This window comes from Eublepharis macularius, chromosome 8, assembly GCF_028583425.1.
Source record: "Eublepharis macularius isolate TG4126 chromosome 8, MPM_Emac_v1.0, whole genome shotgun sequence".
In the NCBI taxonomy this organism is placed as follows: Eukaryota; Metazoa; Chordata; class Lepidosauria; order Squamata; family Eublepharidae; genus Eublepharis; species Eublepharis macularius.
The window spans coordinates 111,704,984-111,729,192 of NC_072797.1; the positions used below are offsets into that span (position 1 = coordinate 111,704,984).

Here is a 24,209-nt window from a genome sequence, read left to right on the forward strand (position 1 = left end):
AATAAGTCTGGGTCCCTGTTCTGCTGTTGTTATTTCTCTTTAAGTACTACCACAAAGTGAGATTGGGAGCACAATTTAGTTGTGCAGTTGTTACTGTCTGAGCATGATGGGGAAGGGCATGTGAGCCCCAAACCAGCATTCATATGGCATTTCCTACTCACATCTCTGCTGCCAGTGAGATCAAGAGCTGGTTTGCCTCCTTGAAAAACCAAAGTTTGGTGGAGAGGCAGTGTAGAAATGTTCTAAACGAATAAAATAAGTCTCTGTCCCTGTTCTGATGTTAGGAGTCTGGAAGTAAAAGCAGACTTTCAAACCAACACTTTGCAGCTCTCATCTTCCTCCCTGGGTAACTAGTATTTTAAAAATTTAATCACATTGCTGGTGAATGCATTTTCTAGATGTGGGCCAGTAAATAAATATGTTGAAGCAGCAGAGATTAGATTTAGGGTTAAGACTAGGGGTGTGTACCTCAGAACAGATTTGGATTTCCCACTTCATTTTTACCAAAGTGGGAAAAAAATTCAGGTAAACCCAAATCTCAAAGTAACAAGCTGCTTCGGCTTTGGGTATTTAAACTGCTTTGGGATTATTAGGTAAGATTTGGCTATTGTTTCCAATAGGAAACACTGTTCCCGGCTATCCGGGGGCCTTGGGGGGTATTTTCTTACCTATTAATTCCAAAGTTGCTGGAGATCCTCTCCTAACCTTCCTCTCACAACCACCCAAGTTTCAGGAAAATTGGACTATGAGAAGCCATGTAATGCCCCCCCCCCAAGTGCCCCTATTCACTTCCAATCTCAAAATTACGGGGGAGTTCTAGGTTGCTGGGGGTGGCATTTTGCAAGCAACATGCACCAAATTTGCAGGGGACCTATTCCTTCCTGCCCTCCCACAACGACTCAAGTTTCAGTGAGATGGGATTTCAGGGGGGCCTTTTTATAGCCTCCCCAAAGGTGCCCCATCCTCCAATTTAAATCCCTGCAGCATTTTTTAAAAGATACTATTCTTACACAGAATCACTGGAAGGAGAGCTGCTGCAGGGATTGGCTGCTTTTGGAGACATCCCTCCCTTCCCTGATTGCCCTCCCTCCCCTCTTCTGACTCTCACTCACTCCGTCTCCAACCCCCTCCTCCCCCCTTCCATCGGCGCAAAAGCCCAGGGAAGCACTTTTTCTCTTGTTGTTCCTTAAGGAACAGCAAGGGAAAGTGCTGCCGAGCTAACAGAAGCGTTCTGAAGAACTTTGGTAAGCTTTGCTTTGGCGTTTCTGAACTGCTTCAGCTATGCTGAGGCAGATTTGGAAATGCCAAATCTTTCTGGATTGGGTCTAATTCGAATCAAAAACCCAAATTCAGAACCTGAAACACACACCCCTAGTTAAGACTTTAGTTGAAATACACGTGTATCGAAGATTACTGCTGTGTGTTTTGTGCTTTAAGAGTTGCCTTAAAAACAATGTAGATTCTTTGCCGAGGAAATGAATAGGCAGCTGCCCAGTTTCTTTAATGTCATTTATGCTTTAATCATACAAATGCAGTGAACTGGGTTGTTCTAGATAGACTTGGATATGTCTTCTGGCTTCTGCACTCCACTTGCTGTAGTGACATTTCTTCATGTTAAATAGTCTAGTCTATTTTTTAAAAAATTATCTTTATCAAATACACTGATTATCTTTTTTCTCCCTTTCCTATATCCTTCTATATCAATGCATGTTGTCTGTCGCAACTCTTTGATACTTTGCATATTCCAAAATTGCTGAGTATGTGAGACACACACATCCGTACTATTAATTGGTACATTATCTAGAGGGGGAGGGAGAAAGGAAGGAACGTGAGTACCCTGTAACACATATATAAGAAAATACTCTTTATTAAACAGGTATAACATAGTGTTGTTCAGATGTTCAGAAATTCAGATGTTACAGTTCTACTGTTAGACCAAGAGCTGATCTGGGCTAAGGATCAGACTATTTATTTTTATCTGCAAAATTTTTGTGCCGCCTTTCCTGGGAACCTGGTTGAGGGGCTTACAGAATAAGACATTATAAAAACATAAAACATCATAAAAGTGAATAAAACACAGCAAACACAGTAAAGTATAAAACAATATAAAACCTGAGGCAGCTTAAAACGAGTTATAAACATTTCTCAGTCTATAAAAATGATGATCAAAAGTATTGTCGAAGGCTTTCACGGCCGGAGAACGATGGTTGTTGGGGGTTTTCCGGGCTGTCTTGCCGTGGTCTTGGCATTGTAGTTCCTGACGTTTCGCCAGCAGCTGTGGCTGGCATCTTCAGAGGTGTAGCACCAAAAGACAGAGATCTCTCAGTGTCAGACACTGAGAGATCTCTGTCTTTTGGTGCTACACCTCTGAAGATGCCAGCCACAGCTGCTGGCGAAACGTCAGGAACTACAATGCCAAGACCACGGCAAGACAGCCCGGAAAACCCCCAACAACCGATGATCAAAAGCCTTGGGAAACAGAAAGATTTGGGTCTAGCAAAGGTTTGGGCTTCAGGACTAGATGTGACAGAAATCTCCTTTGACGGTGTAAAGAGGGATTACAAGTATCGTTGAAGGCCTGGGGAATTTAATCCTTCCATCCCTTCATGGCACTATTAATTGGTAAAAAATGAGTACCCAACTTGAGTACCCACCAGTTTATTTTTTCTCTCTCTAAAAGTTGACAACAGTATGTGTTTGGCACCCATTGTCAGAACTATGCAAGATGAAAGGCCTGAACCAATCTGAACACCGCTGTTACTGAGTTTATAAAGACAGTGGGATGATCTGATCACAAATCACCCAAGAGCTTGTTTATTTTGATCCCAAGAATTAAAATGATATACTTCCCTAATTTATATACCAGTTGGAGAGTTTTTGTGTGACTTGAGCTGGAATCTGCAAGTGTAATAGAGACTGAGCACTGTTGGAAAATATTTAATAATAGCTATATGGTTAATCCAAAAGACCCTTGACTTTTTTTTACACAAAAAGTGTTTTTCTTAGTATTAATTTGTGGTTTGCAGAATGTAAGAATCGACTGTGATGCCCTTGGTAATGCTTCAGATGCTTCAGCTGGAAAAAAGTATTGTGGGCTGTGCTCTGATAGCTGGGTGGATCATCTGAACTTGCAACACCAGTATTCCAATGTCTCCACTAGTTTCCTTTTGTTTTCTAAGCTCAGTTGGGAGTACTGGTGATGACATCTGTAACCTTAATTGTTACCTGAATTGGTCTCCTTGCAAATAAGAGAATTGGGGGGGGGTTGAATTAGCGTCAAGGAAGACGGCTAGGCGACAGGGGTAACGATGGAATCTTTCACCAATTTTTACGGAGTCCCTTCCCCAAAATAGCAGACAAGGCTGGTCCTTTTAAGTTCAAAGAGTAATCTTTTATTAAAGAGGAAAAACATATGCACGCACAGGAGTAAATAATAAAATGGCTGCACACACACGGAAGTAGGGGAAGTATATCTACCTATCCTGGAGAGTAGTCCAGTCCACAGGGGAAGAGAATAGCTTCAAACGTCCAGCGTCCTCAGCCAGGAGACTTCGGATCCAATAAGTGTGGATCCGAAGCGTCCAGCGTCCTCAGCCAGCAATACTTCGGATCCAATAAGTGTGCACACTGAATGAGGTGGGAGAGCCTTCCCAACCTGTTGGAACAAAGACCCCAATGGTCAGTTCCTGGGAGTAACAAAGGTTTGATTACCTTGATTGCTTGCTGCTGGGGTGGGACAAAAGTGTAAGACTATGCTTTCCTGTTGAATGATAAAGGAACGCTTGCAAATTGCTGTCCCCGGAGCTGAATTTAGTTGGGGAATGTACCTTTTCCCGGGAATGAATTATAAAACTTGTGAGTGCTAATGGACATCTCCTCAATCATGGGCTGGGGATCTTATCACAGAAGGAGGGGAAAGGAATGTGCTAAGTGGGATGACACTGCGAGACCTTTCTTGCTCTGGCTCCACCCAGAGCTGAGAGGACTGTAAACTAATCACCGCTGGCCACTTTGCATTTACATTTGGCATTCTATTCATGCTTGGTTCTCCCAGGCAGGACTCGGCAACTGCTCGCTGGAATTACCATTTGCAAACCAAACTGCATTTAATCCAGAGGTCTTGTGATTTTTATATCACAGATAGCTATTAAATAGCTATCAAACATGGTGGAGGCCATGTCAACTGCTTACATAATGTCTGTGGTCCTTCACAACCTTTAATGCCTCTCAGGAATGCCTTTTTTATCTTATCAGGAGAACTAAGATACTTAGAAATACTCCTGGTGGTTAATCCTCAACTTCCATGCTTCCTTTTCCTCAAGAATCTGCCTAGTATAGGTGTCTTTTGGAGGCTATTTAAGATTTTTAAAATTTATATTGGCTGTTGGTAGCCAGAGAGATAATATATGACAAGCTTAAGTTTAATTATTCTGTTAGGGAGCTTTGTAATTAACATGTTGTTTGACATTCATTCTATGCCTTTGAGAGTAGTGCAATCCAAGGCAGAGTTATACCCTTCTAAGTTGATTGAAGTCATCATCATTGACTTAGAAACCTGTAGCTCTGCTTAGGTCTGTGCTGAAAATGTCTGTGGTGACCATCTAAATCATCAAGGGCACAGTCTAAATAAATGCTTAATGTCATCTCCGTGTCACATTGTGGCATAAATATGCATACCTGTGCTTGTGAATTTAATCGCTCTCTCTCTCTCTCTCTCTCTCTCTCTCTCTCTCTCTCTCTCTCTCTCTCTCTCTCTCTCACACACACACACACACACACACAATATGTTACTATTCATATTATAAAACATATTTTTATCCTTTCAGTTTGCTTCTTGTCTCTAAGCTTAGGTTACTAAAATGTACAAAAATGTGGCATTCCACAGGTTTTGCGGGGCGGGGTGTTCCCTCTCTACTGTCTCAACCTATTTATATTTCTGTTTTCCAGGAATTCCACCGATATTCTTTAAAAGAATTAGAATATCTCATAGCAGAACAAAAATCTGAAATAAAGCTTTTGCAAGAAAAACTGAAAAGAGCAAATAGTACACGAGCAGATCATACTCTTTGCAGCAGAAATTTCTTGGATTCTATCGATGTTAGAACTGGGAAGAAATACAGGGTAGGAAAGCTTTATCGCCTTGTGTATTTGTGTCAAAATGAGGTTGGCAAAGCTTGACATTTTGCTCTGGGACTTGGATAATAACAGTTTTAATAATTGTTGATGCTACTTATAATTCTGGAAGCTTGATCGAAAAGTGTTTTTATTATCTGCCAAAGACTTGTTAAAATAACTGTTGGGAGTAGGAATTTTTACCTTATTAAACACTGAATAAAGGATTGTTAATTTAATGAAATTATTTAAAGGTTCAATTCTTCATAGAATTCATAGGATGAATATTTATTACTTGAAACTGTTTGTGAAGATGCCCATTCTTTCCAAACAGATGAATTTAGGAGATTGAGTTTGAGATTTAAAAGTTTGTAATTAAATGAAAATGCTGATTTAGGAGTTCTTTCAACTTGTGCTATTTTTTCCTCGACAATTAATTATTAAATCTGTGTTTATTTATTTCATCTATTTGAATTAGTATTTGTTGCAGCTGTGTCTTGAAACAAAATAAAACAAAATGCATTAAAATAATGCCATCCTCCTGCATAATCTTGGCTTTCAAATGCCAGTCACTGGTTCTAGAAGATGGCCATGTCATGTCAAATGGAAGATTTATAGCAATAGAAATGCTACAGAGAACATGAATCTATACATCTTGTTTTGTGTGCTTGGTAGATGGATAGCATTGTCAAAGTCCTTTTGTTTTGTATATTAATAACAATAGTCATAAGGAAGAAGAACTCCAAATTATGGAGTGTCCAAGCTTTTTACAGTTTTATAGGCCAGAACCTGAGTGACTTTTGACAGTTGTTGCTGAGGTTGCTCAGTAACTACCTCTTATGGATGTATCTACTTGGCTTGTTGTAACCATTAGACAGACATCTATAGCAGCAAAAACATCTGAGAGTTTAGGAGAGGACTTTTGCTGCTTTGTTATTTCCAGTCCTCTAATGATGCTGGAGAGTAATGAGAAATAGTTGAAGCTCCTTTAAGAACTGTGGCTTGGAAGAGGAGTCACCCCGTTCCTCTCCAGTGATTGGTGACATCTGCTGAGGATACTTCTGTGAGCGAGACTATGTAAGCTGGGTACATAGTTTCTCAATATCCTTCAGTAGTGTTGCAAAGATTAAGAAGAACAGCTTCGATTCATTTTTCAAAATAGCTGTTCTCTTATTTCATACTGTCATATTGAAGCCACGTTTGTTGTCACTGTTGGCAAGCAGGCAGAGTATAAATGCTCCAGTGTAAGGAAAGAGAGAGATTTATTATTCCTATTATGTTAAAAGAAAAGCTTCCCTTCCTTCCTTGGGCAATCTCAGTGTTATTGTCTGATAACTTTCCTGACAATCAAACCTCTGCTATAGTGGCTTCCTTTTTAGCCACTGTGATAAAGAAACAAGATTTTCATGAGTTTAGATAGTTTAAAGTGATAATGACGAGTTATGTCTATGTGAATTGGGTATGTTCAAGTGTACAGTTCATATTTTGTTGGTGTTGTATGGCGTATGGCTTCGGCCGGAAAAGCAATAAACATATTATTATTATTATTATTATTATTATTATTATTATTATTATTATTATTAATGCTCCAGTCATGAAATGTACCTTAATGTAAACCTGAAATCCCAACCTTGCTTCCTTTTAGAAGTAAGCTGTTTAAAATCTGTGGAGTATGTCCAAGTGATCCCATTTATAGGTTATTCTTGCAGTGCCGTAGGAGCTTCATTCCCATTACTTCTTCCCATGATACCACAGGAACATTTAGATGTCTGAAAACGTATGTGTGGCTCCCTCCTATCCAGGGGCGGTGCCAGTGTTTCTGGCGCCCGAGGCTGGGGGCAGCATCAGGTCTGTTGCTGCCCCTACGTGCGCGCACAGAGTGTGCGTGTGCACCCCGGACTGTTTGATGACGTCACTGCGTGTGACGTCATCACGCAGCAAGCTGGTCCCATTGGTGTGGCTGGGACAATGCACAGAGGCTGCCCGCACTCACAGTCGGGCGCGGTGGGTGGCTGGGGAAGTGCATGTGTGTCCTCCCAGCCCTCCTGCTCCGTTGTTCCACACGCCACCCCAGATGCCTGCTGCACCTGGCCTGCGGTTACTGCACCCGGTCAAGGGATGTGTGTTGGTGGTGGTGGCAGCTCAGGGTGGGAGGGCTGGCAGGCGGCAGCAGCTGTGGACCAGGCCCCGCAGGCAGCTGGGGCGGCGTGCAAGCGGCTTCCCATCCCTCCTGCTTAGCTGCCAGCGCTGCCACTGCCAGGTCCATGGTGTGTGCCCTCGCCCCCGGCGCCCCTTCCGGTGCCCCCTTTGGTGCCTCAGCGCTCAAGGCGGGGGCCGGACCTGCCTCAATAGGCATGCCAGCCCTGCTCCTATCCAATTGTTAGATGGGACAGCAAGAAAAGTAATGAGTCAGAGTGAATCTGTGTGATATAGTTGTAAAAATATTAAGCAAGGATCAGACCTGGATTCAAATAGCCCACACAGCCAAGATCTGATCTTAGGCCCGTTACTCCTTTTTGGCTTAACCTACTTTACAGGTATATGTAAGGATAAAGTGGAGCAGAAAAAGTGGATCATATGCTACTCTGGAAATGCCTGAAGAGGCCCTAAACTTATGATGGTAAGAGAGTCTACTCAGTATGGCCATTCTTAGGAAGGCAGGGACATTCCAATAACCCTTGCATATAAGAATATAAGCATCTGTATAAGATGTTCACTACCACATTGGTCTTGCATCAGCAGAACCTCTTGAATGGTACAGCTCCACTACAGTGGGTTTTGATTGCCTCAGCTATAATAAATCACAGAATTGATTTATGGCAGATGCATAAGTAGCAAGCAACAGCGCAGCCAATGCACAAGCCATCATCCTTGTGGCCCAACAATACCTTCATCTCCCCCCACTAGGGAGCAGGCAGCTGGGAACCATGTTCCCCCATGGTCATGGCACCCAGAAAGGCAGTGGGACCTGACAAGAGTTGCACTACTGACACTCAGGACTTGCCCCCAAGTCCCAGAGAGGCAGCTCCATAGAGGCAAGTGGTGGTGATGGGGGGTCAGTTCTGAAATGAATTACTAGAATGCTCATTGGAAACAATGAGAGAGGCTGGAGAGGCTGGATATGATGGAAGGCACGAATGCCCATTGATGTGCAGTGGTTCCGCTGAAATACATCACTGCATCAAAAAGATAGGAGGAGGATGTGAGGTGGACCTTGAAAGCCATGCTCTGGTGCTGAGATGATGGCCCCCAAAGTGGACTGACAGCCTCTGGAGCTAGAGAAATTGCTCCAAAGGCTATCATCCCATCTCCAGCACAATATTCCTGAGGTCCATCTGCAAACAGCAAAAGGGACCGTGATATGGCCATACCGGGGGAGGAGCTACAGAGATCACAGGGCATTGCCCCACCCCTGGCATCAACCTTGCCCCCTGCATGCAGCAATCTTCTGGCTTATCAGATACCAGCAGCGCTGTCAGAGAATGAGAGTCTTCCATGGAGCCCCCTCCCACAAGACACACACAGGCAACACCCCAATTCTTCAGACCACTCCCCACCCCACCCCAAAATTACTGGCATTGATTGTGTGGGCCTAGCATTGGATGCCGAGGAGAGGTTGGCAATATGCGTGGTGTCCTGACCGCCTACTGCACCTGCATCTTCCCTGTCTGGTCCGTTGGAGGTGGTGGCCGGCTGGGCCTTGGAATTCCCGAGACTTTTGGTTCTCGGGGATTTCAACATCCAGGCCATGGACCTGGTGTCCTCCATGGCGGCTCTAGGACTCTCCCAGTTTGTTTCGGCTCCCACACATTGTCACACGCTGGATTTGATTTTTGGAGCGGGGATGATGGTGGTCCTGGATGCCTATGATGCAGTGCCATGGTCGGATCACTTTGTTCTGAAGGCTCGTTTGAGCATGCCACTCCTTTCCCGGGTGGGCGGTGAGTGGATTTACGCTCGCCCATGGAGACTTATGGATCCAATTGTTTTCCAGGTGGCTCTGCGGGATCCGATGCCCCCTGGCAATACGTTAGATGAGCTGGTGGATGATTGGCATGGCCAACTTTCCGAAGCCATCGACATTATTGCCCCCTGCTGCCCTCTTCGAGCCTGCAAACGGGTAGCTCCTTGGTTCACTGAGGAGCTTCGCCAGATGAAGTGGTCTCTGAGACGACTAGAGTGAGTGTGGAGGCGGGGGCACAATGAAGAGGCAAGAACATCTTATAGGACATTTATGAAAGCCTATGAGGTGGCAGTGAAAGCAGCAAAGAGGGATTTCTTTGCTGCTTCTATTGCGTCTGCTAGTTCACGCCCGGCTCAATTATTTTAAACAGTTTGGTCCTTGGTCTCCCTCTCTAAGGGAGACTGCCAAATTCTTTATTCGACTATCGGCTGTGAGGCTTTTGTGAGCTATTTTGCGGGCAAAATCTTGTCCCTTTGCCGTGGCCTGCCATCCACTGTTGATACAGTAAGGGAACTAGAGACCCCTTGGCCATCTTCTGAGTCTGTATTAGATCATTTTGGGCTGCTCTCCTGGGACGAAGTTGACAGGATCCTGCAGGGGATGAGGTTAACCACCTGTCCTCTGGACCCCTGCCCATCCTGGCTGGTGAAGGCCAGCTCGGAGGGGCTACGGGACCATTTGGAGGCCATTGTCAACATCTCCCTGAGCTCTGGGGTTTTTCCTGGAGCATTAAAGGAGGTGGTGGTGCAGCCCCTCCTGAAAAAAACATCTTTGGACCCCACCAACCCGTTCAGTTACTGCCCAGTGTTGAACCTCCTGTTCCTGGGCAAGGTGATTGAGCGGGTGGTGGCGGTACAACTGCAGAAATTCCTGAATGATGCTGTAGTCCTGGATCCATTCCAGTCCGGCTTCCGTCCTGGCCATGGGATGGAGACAGCCTTGGTTGCCCTCACGGATGACCTTTGCAGGCATCTGGATCGAGGCGGGTCGGTGCTGCTTGTGTTACTTGATCTCACAGCAGCGTTTGACATGGTCGACTATGACTTGTTTGTCAGCCACCTCGCTGACGTGGGGATTAGGGGGACAGCCTTACAGTGGCTGGTCTCCTTTCTCCAGGGTTGGGGACAGAGGGTGGCGCTTGGGGGAGCTCTATCGCCCCGTCACCCTTTGGTGTGCAGGGTTCCGCAAGGGGCGATACTCTCCCTGATGTTATTTAACATCTACATGCGCCCCCTCGCCCCGTTGGTGCAGAGGTTTGGGCTGGGTTGTCATCAATACGCAGATGACACCCAGCTTTTTCTGTTGATGGTCGGCTGGCCAGACACGGCCCCGGACAATCTGGCCAGAGCTCTGGAGGCTGTGACGGCATGGTTGAAACACAGCAGGCTGAAACTGAACCCGGTGAAGACAGAGGTCCTGCAGCTGGGACGGGGGCTGCCAGATGTTGGGATCCAGCTCCCTGCCCTCGATGGGACACCACTGGTAACTTTCCCAGTGGTGAAGAGTCTGGGCATGCTACTGGATGCCTCCTTGTTGATGGAGGCCCAGGTCATGGTGGTTGCCAAGTCTGCATTTTTTTATCTCCGTCAGATCAGGCAACTTGCCCCTTACCTGATGCCCCAGGACCTGGCTACAGTGACCCATGCAATGGTCACCTCCAGACTAGATTACTGTAACTCACTCTACGCTGGGCTACCCCTGATCCTGATCCGGAAACTACAACTGATCCAGAATGCGGCAGCATGGGTCCTGACTGGTATATCCTACCAGTCACATATCACACCTGTCCTGTGCCAGCTGCACTAGCTTCCGGTTGAATTCCGAATCAGGTTCAAGGTGTTGGTTCTTACCTTTAAAGCCCTGAGTGGGTTGGGACCGGCATATCTTCGGGATCGCCTCTCCCTGTATGTTCCCCAGAGACCGCTGCGATCAGTGGATAAATATTTACTGGTAGTCCCCGGCCCTAAGGAAGCCATCCTTGCTTCAACCAGGGCCAGAGTGTTTTCAGTCCTGGCCCCAGCCTGGTGGAATGCTCTGTCAATGGAAACCCGGGCCCAGCGGGACATATTATCGTTCTGCCGGGCCTGTAAGACAGAGCTGTTCCGCCAGGCGTTCGGTGGTTGAGGGGGGCGGTGCCATGTTGGCATGGGGGGTTCTCTCCACCAATGCACCTTAATGTATTTGGTTAATTTATTTTATTGTTGTTTATTGTATGTTGATTTTAGAATTATTGTTTTCTTGTTTTTATTGATTTTAACTGTTGTTCACCGCCCAGAGCCCCTGAGGATGGGCGGTTTATAAATTGAATAATAAATAAATAAATTCCCACCTCACTACCTGCAGTGATTTTGAAGGGGGAAAGTGGAGAGGGGAGCTGGACAAGGTTGGGCCTCTAAAGTGTCACTAGACCCCTGCTCCTGTTGGCAGCAGAACCACACAAAGGCATGGAGACAGAGCCTCTTTGGGGTCACTTCATCCTTACCAGCCCAGAGCCAGAGACCATTCTCTCAGATGTGTGAAAGGGCAACCCTACGGAGAAATGGGGAGGGGGGACTACTGCCATTCTCAGGCAAACAAACAGTTGTTTGACACAGACTTTATTGAACTGCCCAAAGTGAACGTATGTTTCATGGACATATGTCCGTGGACGTATGTTTCCAATTCCCCTCACTTGGGAAGGGAGCTGAGCCTGTTTGTGCAGCAGCTGGAGCAGCAAGATCCATTCCTCATGCTGCCTTCTCAGGAGCAAGGTGGAAATGCAGGCTGCCTGGGGAGCCACTCCTGGGGCTGGGCTCGAATAGCAGTCAAGGAAGATCACTGAGGGCTGGGTCAACTATGTTCCTTGGCCTCCCTGACAGGTCGTAGCCTTCCTGAAAGGAAAACAGACACGTGTGGCGAGAGGCTGGGCCTTGTGCAAGCTACAGCCTGGTGTGCCATGTCCTGGGAGGGTGTTCACGGCTGGGGGCAGCAATGGTGGCTCTGTTGTTACTGGTGTGGCCAGCAACCAGATGACCAATGCCCCTCTGGCGAGAAAGTTCTCATCTGCATCTGGATGGTCAGCTCCCATGGCTATTTGCAGCTCTGATCCTGTGAGGGAGACAGTCGAGGTGTTTATGCCTGCCATCAATAGGGAGTTACAAGGGCAATACCCAGTCACCCCAACCTGCATCCATGCTCTCTTTTGTGCCTGAGGGGGGAGCCTGGATGAGGGAGTGTGAACGCAGCCCTAGCATGGACTGCAAGAAGCTCCCCCAATGACTGTGTTGAGTACGGCTCCTTGGGCGACTGCCTCGGTGGCAGGGATAAGCCATGCCGGTCTGCAGGCAGGGGCACACCCCCCTTTGAGCCTCAATCGCAGGGGTCAACATTGGGGGTGTGTGGGTGAGGTGAGAGGGGAGGCTGATGTGAACGAGCAAGCAGGGCAGTCAGCTCTTCAGTTTCTTCTTAGGTGTTGGTGTGCCCTCACCCCTCCCCAAGCTGGAACTCAGGAGACAGGAAATGTATAAGGCAACTTGGGTGGTAAATGTTAGTCATACATTCTGGAATTAGCTCTTCTCCCATGTGTGAGTGCAAAGTACTTTCCAAATTTCACTAAGTACCCCCAGCACACTTGCTTCACCGCCGCCAGCACCCTCCCCTGCCTCACACTCTGAGTCCCCACGGCAGGGGACTCTCCGGCAGAGCCTCCAACTGTGTCCCTACCAGGGATGTTCACTTTGCGTTCGGGATTCAGGTTTTTGACCTGAATCAGGCCCGATCTGAAAAGATTTGGCATTTCTGAATCAGCCTCAGCATCACTGAAATGATTCAGAAATGCCTAAGGAAAGCTTACCTAAGTGCTTTGGAAAGTTTCAGTAAGCTTCAGGTGACGCAGCAGTAACCCTTCTTTTGCTGACTGTTTCTGCAGGAAGAAAGTGCTTCTTGCAAGTTCCCGCCTTTTTTTTTCACCTGATGAAAGGGGAGAGTGAGTGAGAGGCAGAAGGCGGAGGAGGAGGGGGATCAGGGAAGAGAAGGAGGACTCAGAGAGTGTCCAATCCCTGCAGCAGCTCTCCTTCCTTGGGGATTCTCTCTGGAAGGAGAGTACCTTTTTGGAAATGCTGCAGGGATTTAAATTGGAGCCTTGCCTTTTAGCCAACCTCCATTTTGCCCTGGCCTGGAGACATGAGACTAGTGCCTGCTTCCTGCTGGCTTGCCTCTGCTTCTGTGATCTGGGCTGTGACTTGGCTGGCCTGCCTGGGAGTTACTGGTGGACCTGCTGTGCTGACTTCTGGACCTGCACCTGAAGACTGGTTGGAGAGTCACTAGACTTGAAGGTTTTTTTCCTGTTTGGGGGGAGGTAGATAGTCTTTGGAGGGGCATAACATGCCCCCAAGATCAATCTTTCTGAAACTTGCGGGGGTTTTTAGAGGACAGGTAGGAGTAGGTCCCCTGCAAAATTGGTGCATTTTGTTTGCAAAATGCCACCCCTGGCCACCTAGAAACCTCTCCTAGTTTTCCCCTTAGGAAATAATGGAGATTGGAGGTGGATAATGGCACTTTCTTTGGGGACCATAACATGTCCCCCCGAAGTCCAATATTTCTGAAACTTGGGTTTTTTTGAGAGGACAGGTAGGAGTAGGTTCCCTGCAAAATTGGTATTATTAGGTAAGAAAATGCCCCACAGACCCCCGGATATTCAGGGATGGTGTTTCCCATTGGAAACAATGGCCAAATCTTATCTAATAATCCCAAAGTAGTTTAAATACCTGAAGCCAAAGCAGCAAGCCGTTTTGGGATTCAGGTTTTCTCAAAGTTTTTTCCTGCTTCAGTAAACCCGAGGCGGGAAACCTGAATTTTTTTTTGGTACACACCCTTAGTCGCTGCTTACCGTGGCCGCCCCAGCTGAAGGTTATGTAGCGTGTGCTGGGGACTGATTGGCTACCAAGGAGGGGGCTCAGCTGCCATAGGGACATGAGTGAATTGTAGTTGTTATCCTATGCTTCTCTGGGCCGCTTGGGCAGGGCTGGGGGGGACAGTAGTTGACTTTTCCCACACAATGGGTGCTTACGGGCTACGCCACTATTTTTCACAGTGCAATTTTTCACAGCTGCTGGGGGCATGCTCAGGCCCAGAACGGCTTAGAAAGTCAACTAACTTGCACACTGCCCTGGCACACGCCCGCCGTGCATTAGTGTAGGGACCTACACCACAGTTATGCCAGCATGCAGCTGCCGCAGCTGGGCACCAACAGAAGGCCGTAGCAGAGTGTTTACACTGGTGTAAGTCCAGGATACGCTAGCGTAACTCTTAGTTGGCCCCCTGAGCACTTTCTATCCCCCCTCTCAGGACTGAACAGATATATAACATATTTATAACATGCATATTTATTTACATCATTTGTTGTCTACCTTCTTTGCAGAGACTAATGGTAGGTTAGAGTTATAAAATGCAATGCAATAAAAATGATAGTATATACCATGAGTTATGCAATAAAACTGAATATGTACATTTAATAAGAATGAACTTGAATTTATGTAATACATCATGGATAGTGCATTTCACAATTCTAGAATGAAGATCCAATAAAGTTTGATCTCACAATTACAGGATACTGAACTGCAGATAGTATAATTCATCTATTAAGCACTGCAGTATGAAGTCAGAGAAGAAGGCTGCCTAACAATTTCACAGGCAATTAAAATTAAAACTTTGCTAGCTAGATAGAAATTGCCCTTCTGCATTATTCTGTTTTATTGTATCACTATTGCCTCTATGCAAATGCCCTCCTGGATGGTTTCGTTTTACACATTCTGTGAAATAATAGGAATGTGGGAGCCTTTCTTACTCATCAGGAAGGCCATTCCACTAGGCGGGGCCACAACAGGGAAAGCTCAGGTTGGCGCTGCTGCTTGTTTACCCTTTTGCAGGAGGGACATGAATTGCAAGAAAACACCGTACCAGAACAATTACTCCGATTTCAACTATTATCTTAAGCAGTCTGATTAACTCCTTTTGAAATGAAGATAGGTTACATAAGGCATTCAACCACAGTTGTGAGTATACATCAAGGCAGGGTGAAGTCAAGATGTTCTGTGTGAAAGAATAGGTAGATTTTGGCTTTGCAGATGTTCTCCGTTTAAAGGAAGCTGGAATACTGGGAAAAGATAATGGAGATTGAGAGGAACTGCTGCTAAGAAAGTAGCTCAACTGCTATAAACTTTCATTGTAGAAAGAGCTGGAAGTCAAATAGTAATATTTATGATGATGAATTCTCTGTACGCATCAAGTCCCACATGAGCTCCTATAGCATTTTTGGTCTGGCAGCATTCACAGCTTCTGGTTAATTTGTGAACTATTTTATGTGGTACAATAGAGCTGGAGTCGTACGTATCCTACATCTGCGTGGTAAGATGTGTTTAGAGGCACAGATTATAACAAACAATTCTTCTGTATTAACACCTCATGTGTAGGTGCACACTAATGCTTCCTGGTCCCCTTGTTTAAGAGCCAAGTCAAGCCTTTTTTCCTGAGATATACACATGCATGATGGCAACAGTGCTAACAGTTGTATAAGCATGTGTCTGCTTGGGCTTCCATCAATGTAGTTATTTAGTTGTTTGTCTCTATATCTATTATCTTGTGTTTAGGGTACTGCTGGCAGTCAGATGTACACCTGCATCTCTTGGACATGGAGATAGGGGAGGAACCTCACTAAGTGAAGGAAAAAGATTTCTGTGTATCTGTTTGCGCATTATGCACACGGGTTAATGTGTGTGTATGGATTGACTTCTTCTGTTCCAGTGAACCTATTTATTCATTTCTTATGACTTTATCTAAGTTATTTGTTTAGGCCAACCTCCCTTTCCAGCAAAAAACATGTATTGAGGCCGGTGCTTGTTATATTATATTCCTATATTATTCTAGTTCTATATATTCCTATATTGTTATTTTTTCTCTTACCAGTTTTAGGTGTTGGTACTTTGTTTCATTTTAATGGATGAAATATAGTAAATAGGTTTTTCCTGTATAGTAATTTTCAAACAAATCTTCCCTTAAACATGTTTTTTCAAAGGGGGTTCCATTGCCGCCTGTTTATTTTCCCTATTGTGAATAAGACGGAAGAACAGAAATAGCAAACTTACTTTTCTCTTTCTTTCAAAAAATCAATTATGATACGTTTTTGCAGAATTACAAATGCTGTTTATTTGACAAAATAAAACAAATGGAACAACTACAGAAAAAAAATGCTCACTATGTATCGTAGGGAGTTGAAGTATTAATCACAATGCAGCGATGTTAAAATGTTGCTCAGTGTTCTATCCAGAATTATTCAGGAATTCAATAAAACTAGCCTGGATATTTCATTTATTTTACATTAGAACATATGACACTATCAGAGCAAGAAGGTTGCCCAGTTTAAGTGCTACTTTTGCACATCCTTTCTCCAGATTGCTATATGAAGCTATGCATAATATAAACACACATTCTTGTCTCCAGTTAGGCATATTATAGTTAATGACCATATGGTCATTATGGTATAAGATCTACTGTCTGTTGTATTTATATTCCTCAAGCATATTGTTCCTTCAACTTCACAGTGTGTTAAACTATTTCAAAGGGAAAAAAAGCCTTTCCCTCTTGTTTCTGGTTGTCCTATCAAGTGTAACCTTGGACCCTTATAGAGCAATTAGATCAGCCTCTATCCCCTCCTTTGTAATGAGGTTTCTTGCATTTCTGAGTCTATAACCCTTTAGTCTTCCCTAATGGGACATCATTATTCTGAAAGAAACAATGTAAATGTAAATGAATATTCTCATTAACGAGTCACAGAGAAACCTTTAGTGGTAGCGCTGTGGTAATTCTGCTTGTTATTTCTCTGGTATTCCATGCAGGATTTTTTTTTTATAATTCATTATTAGTATTCAAAATTACTTGTTCTTTAATTTTGCATGTCTTTCATAATCCAATGTTCCAACCAGTTCAACCATGTCCTTGTTTTATTCTCCAGAAACCACCTGTGAAACGTTCAAGGTCTCTGTCCCCAAAGAGCTTTTTGAAAGAGTCAGAGGAACTAAGAAAGCTTCAGATAGCAGAAAGAAAGATTGAAAACTTGGAGAAGTCACTACAGTTAAAGGTGAAAATTAAAAACAACAACACTTTTTTAGCTTTCAGTTGGTGTAGGCAAAATTAAAATTATACTTGAATGTTTACAAAAACTGATGTATACAGTTTTGGCTAATGCATCTGAGTTACTAGAGATGCATTTCTCCTGTGCTTATGATGTAAAGATTCATATGCAAGAAAAATGTACAGTAAAAATTTGTATTGCTACATAAATATATTGATATGATCTGTTAGTTCACTGTTTATTATATGTATGACAGTGTGCTTTTAGAACGGGTTTCACGTTATTTATTGTGTAGCCCATAGCTTCTGAAATGGCCACATGTGTCTGTTTAGCCATAAGTACCTAGGATCTGCAACTAGTTGGATCTTCATACAACATATAGGCAGGGGTCATTTCGTAGAAAAAGAGCTGGAGGAACTCATTAGCATAACTCATTAGCATATTACACGTCCCTTGCCATCACTGGAAGTGTATCATTAGCATAACTGATTTGCATATGCCACACCCCCTGACATCACCTATCCTGGCTGTTTTGGACCCAATCCTGGCCATTCAGTGCCGAAATTCCGCCCAAAATGGCAAAAAGGGGCTGAAAATGGCCGAAAAGGGGCCCAAAATGGTCAGGATCAGGCCGCTGCCAAGTGGGAGAGTGATCCACCACCCGTCAGAGGCCCGATTTGGGCCGTTTCGGCCCCAATCCAGGCTGAAATGGGCCCAAAATGCCCAAGAGTCAGGTGGGCAGGGCTACCTGACGTGACCTCTTTGGGGAACTGCCGGAACTGCGTTCCTGTGTGTTCCCCCTCGAAATGAGCCCTGCATATAGGTATGGTAGAATAAGGGAATATAGCCATTTTAATTCAGTGTGAAAACTGTGATGAAATGGAGTTGTACACTTTTAATCTGTAATATATAGACGGGTACTAAATTGAGAACTGTGATTCCAAAGGCAGTGTCTCTAAGTCAATGTTTTAAAATAGTTTTAAATATTATTTTTGTAATAATAAGATAGATTTGAAAGTTTAAGTTCTGAAAGTGTTTGTTGTTCCCTATCCATAATTCTGCCCCCTTCCCAAAACATAGTGTCTTGGGTTCAGCCATGTGAATCCTGGCCTAAATCACAAGTGAATATCACAAGACTAAATATAGCATTTCAGCAGTTTATTAATGTTTCAGAGGCTTCCGCATATGTTCGTTAAAGAAAATATATTCAACACATTTTAGAATATTTTTATCCACTGTACATATTAATAGGTAGTGGTAAGTGCATGATGATATAAGAAATACACTGCAGTTTTTATAGTGAATCCTTAAAGATCTTTAACAGCAATGCTACCTTTATTGGCTGGAATGCATAAGGCCATTTCAGGGACATCCAGCAAGGATGTTTTGTTTGTTTTCATCTGAACGGTGGAGTTTTTTGTGGAACAATATCATTGGATTTTGTTTTAAAACATTCATGTCCAAAGTTCTGGACACTGAGAAACTAGTTACGCAGTTCTTCAGGAACGTGTTGTTTTGCATATTTTATGAGGGATTAAAAAAAAACTAGTTATTTAAGTTTAATCAGCCATGACTGTGAAGTCTTTTCAATTACAACTTAACACATTGATAGTTGACAGTTTATTTCTAAATGAGAAACTTAACTGTGCCATTCTTTTATTGTAAACTCTTACATTTTATTCAGAATCTTACCAGTATCTTCTCATATTGGTGTTATGCAGACCCAAGAAAATGATGAGCTAAGACAAGCTCATGAAAAGCGCAAAAAAAGGCTGCAGATGTTACAGACCAACTACAGAGCAGTAAAAAAGCAATTAAAGCAATGGGAGGAGGGCTATAGCAAGTAAGTTACACAGCTAATTAAAGCCATTATACCTATTAAATCCAAATGCAACTTTTCTGGCTTAGGTGCCCTAACAAGGAAGTTGGTTAAAGTGAAAAAATAGTTTCCTGATCTAACTTTGTAGGAGAGCATGTGATAGAAACTCATATGGTAATACATAATAATAAATTCAAAGGTGGCATAGCTGATAATTCCATTTCAGTTTAGATCTCATTTTCAGTCTCACAGATGGACAGTGGTAACTGATAAATTGTTTTGCCTGCTTAATCCCTGTTTTAATGGACTGTTTTCATTTGTCTATACAGCTTTTCTTATATGTTGCATTTTCTTCCAAATGATCATGCATAATATGCTATAACCATTGTAACTAATACATGAAATATTTATTGGTTGATACTGTTGTATCCTACTTTTCCTAGGTGTCTGTCATTTGGCTATGATGGACACGAAAAATCTGTGATTTAAACTCCAGGCTACTTAAACCCTGTAAATAACTGTTACTGAGTCTCATATAAATTAATTTGGGAATCCAAAGTGGGATGGTATTAAACTACATAAGAATAATCTCTGATCATTACCTCCATTCTCTCACCATCATCCCACTTCCCATTTTACCCCGTGCCTTTGGCGGAGGGGTGAATCACAAAATAGTTTTGCTGCCATATCTGATGATGAAGATTATCTGGTCCCTGTTGTCAACCTACGCTGCATAATAAATATTTTTGGGTGGTTGATGATGATGGTATTATTCTGCAAAGGGGCAAGTACACATGAAGTGGCAAACTGAGACCATTGGTCCTTCAAGGTTAGTATTGTCTATTCTGACTGACAGTGAAGAACCAGTCGAAGCAGTGATACTCAGTCGCTTGAGCGTCACATCTGTCCCTTTGACATGCCACCTGTGGCTCTTTTGAGCACTGTTTCCACAATGTAGAATATATTTTATGCTCCAGGAATAAGATGTCTTGGGCAGGTGGTTCCCATCTAGAAATAGTTGGCACTGCAAGGACTGGAGGACGGGTAAGCTAAAGAGCATATCCTTTCCAACAACCTCCCCACCTTTCTCTGTAGGCTGCGAGGAGAACGAGCTGGCTGCAGAGTACAACCATCAACATTTTCTTGGCAGCCATCTGGGAAAAGAGCAAGTTGGTTACAAAGAGATAGCCGTGGTTTTATTACTTCTCAGTGAGCTTGCTTTCCTCAGGTGCCTTGGCAATCTCACGCTTTGACCTGAGTTGCTGTGTTTCATGAGAAAAAAAGAGGAGGCAGAGAGGGATGCCTCTCCCCTCGTTCCAGGTAACAAGTGCTGGCTAAGGTTCAAAAGTGGTGGGAAGAGACAGCCCTGCATGCTCAGAGGTACCCTCGTAACTATCCTACTATATAAAAGCCTAAGCATATTCAAGACAACTCACTTCCTACCCTGGTGCACTTCCAGAGGGCGCTGCTGTGGAGGGAAGCCCAGATGAGGCAGCCAGACCTCTAGAGAGTGTGCTGCGGCAGGAATCCCAGGCCAAAAACAGGTGCAGAGCAGGCGGCAATACCTGCCCTCTGCCTTCACCCAGTTGGGATCAGGAGCAGATCAGGTGGCAATGCCCGCACCCTGCCTTCACCCAGCTGGGATCAGGAGCGAAGCAGGTGGCAATGCCCATCCCTTCTTCACCCAGTTCGGATTAGGAGCAAAACCAGTGGCAATGCCTACCCGTCGCATTCATCCAGATGGGATCAGGAGCGGAGCAGGTGGCAATGCCCACCCCTACTTCACCCGTCTGAGATCAGGCACAGAGCAGGTGGCAATGCCCGCCCCCCTTCACTCAGCCAGGATCAGGTACAGACGAGGTGGCCATTCCCCCCTCCTCGGCCTTCATCCAGCTGGGATCAGTGATGAAGGGAATTCCCGCCTGCCCCCCTCCCCTTTCTAGAGCTTGTTGTAATTTTTCTCACAACAGGCTTTGTTGCTAGTAAGGGTAATATTTATATATTTAATATTAATAGTTGTATCTTGTTTTATTGTATGTGTGTGTTTGAGGTGGCACACAGGGCATACAGAAATCATGAGGGTTTTTTGGTAGATGGTAATTGTGAATGGCTCTCCATAAGCAGTGGGTGAGTAGCATTGAGATAAAATATATGGAAAACTGCTGACATTCGTGATAGACAATACTGGGGTATATGGACCAGTGGTCTGAATCAAAACAAGGCAGCTCCTTAAAGCTGTATGTCATTATGCTAATATAGTATGTGTTTGCATCCTTTATTCACCACTTAACTACTTATGTTACAGGCCATAGAACTGAACCTTACATAATTATTTTTGTTTCAGTTGGTAGCCATGTTGGTCTGCAGTAGAACAGCAAGATTCAGGTCCAGCAGCACATTAAAGACCTACTAGATTTCAAGAGTCAGAGCTCATTTTGTCAGGTACAAGAAGGTCTGACTCTCAAAAGCTCATACCCTGGAAACTTAGTCTTTAAGATGCTACTAGACCCAAATAAATTTTAATTATCAATAGGACAAACTCTAAAAATGGAATATTGTTAGTGTTAGACGCTGTATTTTTGGGATGGACCCCCTCTGATCTATTTTGGTTTGGTCACAGATCCATTTGGAGTCAAATCCTGATCCCAAGTGGATCCATATCAGTATGCTGAGAGCTTTCCTTGATGTCTCTTCTCAGACAGAACCTAGAGATCTTGCTGACAAGAACTGTTCGAAGAACAGATTCTTTTTGGATAGCTAGAAGACAGTCTCTAAATTTTTGACAGATACATTGAAATTGCTGAATGTGAGGCAGGCAGTATTATTAAGCATCCAAGTTATTAGCATCCAAAACCTGAATAGTGTAGTCCTTTATCTTACGAAGGATCTATGCTAACTGTAATTATTGTTTATTAATCAAAGTCCTATATTGTTTTGAGAGTCTCAGTAAAGAAAAAAGTTGCACTGGGCCATTTGGATTAAGCTGAGTTATCAATTTCTACATAAATTAGTTTGGGCATACATAGATTGCATACCTTTTTAAATAAGAAGGTAATACTTGCTGTGTTTTTATAAAGGGACAAAGATGACTATATTATAACTCTTCAAGATGTGGCTTTAGAAATAGTGGGGAGAAAATAGCAAAACAATTTGAGATTCTGCTACTTCTTTGACTGGGTTTTTAGGAATAACTCTGAATCAAGGCCTTGTATTGATTTCTGTAGGGGCCTTTGCTGCCTCCTTATTCCCCATAGATGGTAGCTGTGTGCCTGGGCTTATTAAAAGAGACGAAATGACCATCTTTCTGCTTTCATGATTTCCGTTTTTTGTCAACCAAATGGGAGCCACTTGATGATGGCTCTGTGGGATTGTAGGTGTGTTGTGCTGGTAAGGAGTCATAGCTCTTGTATTTTCTGTCTTTAATAGTCTGAGTTACTCTGACAGCTCTGCATTTACTGAATTAATTAAAAGCAGTCTCCTTCCAGTCATTTACAAGGAGTCTAGAATTGCAGTCATAGAGTAGCAGTTCAATGAAGATGTAAAATAAGTATTGGAGAAAGGTGAATGTTACCTTTTGTCAGAAAAAAACATATCTGAACATCTGATGGTGTGTTATATTGATGGATATGAATTTTATATTGGAAGAAACAACTGAGTTTCTCCAATGAAAGTTGTTACTGCCCCGGGGCAGATGACGATGTGTTTTTTTATGTATATAAGAGGGCAATCCCCCATACTTCCCCTCCTCTTGGTCAGCTGTCCTTCAGTTCTGCTACCACCAAACAGTTCTTCAGGCTTCACTAGCAGTTTGTCCCTCATGAGCCTTTGAGCATGAACAAACATCTAGGCACATGGGGAGGAACTTTGACACAGTCTGCTTTCTTAAACAAAGGCCTTTATTATACTACATCTAGATAGACTCCTGAGTAATATCATATCACAAAGTATATTGCAGAGCTAAAGAAAAAGAGTATAAACATACTCTGCTAGCTATTTGAGAGTTACAGATATTACCATACTAGCTCGATACCAATGCTTTGCTATTATATTTAACTGTCTGCAGTTTTCTTTACCTGATTTTTACCTCAGAACACAGAGTTCCACGGCTGACCAATCAGAGAAAGGGGGTGCAAGCAAGCAGGAACCTGCCAGCCACACAGGAAAGCCAGGCCCCACAGGGAGATTGGCAACCCTAGTGAACTTTTCGGGGAAGACTGGGAGGTGCATTTTACCTTAGGACACATTCAATGCATTCAATGACTCCCAATAGCAACTGCAGACTCTTTAGAATGTGGGGGATGAGGACCAATCAGGCTGCATATGTAAATGACCTCTGTGTTCCAACTGTCTCAGGGTGGGGGATGAGATGTGGAATGTTGTGAGCCCCAATCAGGCCGAATATGCAAATGACCTTGAAAGGCTGGCCCAATCAGGGAAGAGTGGCCAAGCTGGCAGTGGGCGGGGGGCGCAAGCAGGCAGCAGCCTGCCAGCCACACAGGGAAGTTGTATCCCTTTGGGAAAACACATTTTACCTCTTTTTACCCCCTTAGGGGGTGAATTTCTTAAAATCCCTTCTTAGTGGATGTTTACATCGTGAAAGGAATGTTCTCCCCAAATTTCATATTTCTAGGTCCAGGGGTTTGGGCTGGGCATTGATGACTCAGTAAGGACACTTGTCTTTATATATATATATATAGATATCCCCTTCATTGAGATGAGGGCAGAATTTCCTCAAGGCATAGGCAACGGAGGCACATTGTTGCATCCAGATTGCTTCTATGAAGAACAATATCTGTCTCTGTTACTTATTCATTGCAAATTGCACAATCATACTAATATAAGCTGACAATAAGAAAAAAGATGTAATAGAGGATGTTGACAAAGCATTGAAATGTTAATGCTGACTTTTTTAAAAAAACTGCACGGGACAGAATTTGGCATAGAATGCAAATTCAGCCGATGCCAAAAATGGTTTAATACACCTCCAGGGAGAGACTGGCCATGAAGGATATGTTCAGATACCTTTATGGTGCCATCATGATTTGCATGATCTTGATACCCCTTTTTCAAACCGTGGGAATCAGATACATTGAGCGGGAATCTCAGTAGTTTCTAAAAGAAGCAAGATGATGACTTTTCTCACCCTGAGCTAGCAGTATGCATGCTAGTATTCTTGGCACATGTGGGAGACAAGTTATTTGGTCCTT

General features: G+C 43.8%; 1 protein-coding gene across 1 annotated transcript in view; it reads left to right on the forward strand.

Annotated features, from left to right (window-relative positions):
* The window catches only part of CNTLN (centlein), a 282,369-nt gene that overhangs the window by 131,999 nt on the left and 126,161 nt on the right, over positions 1-24,209 (forward strand). Inside the window, exons 9-11 of the mRNA XM_054986823.1 lie at positions 4,948-5,121; positions 17,064-17,189; positions 18,905-19,026. Of these exons, the coding sequence (XP_054842798.1) occupies positions 4,948-5,121; positions 17,064-17,189; positions 18,905-19,026 (422 nt within the window). The remainder of the gene's footprint in view (positions 1-4,947; positions 5,122-17,063; positions 17,190-18,904; positions 19,027-24,209) is intronic.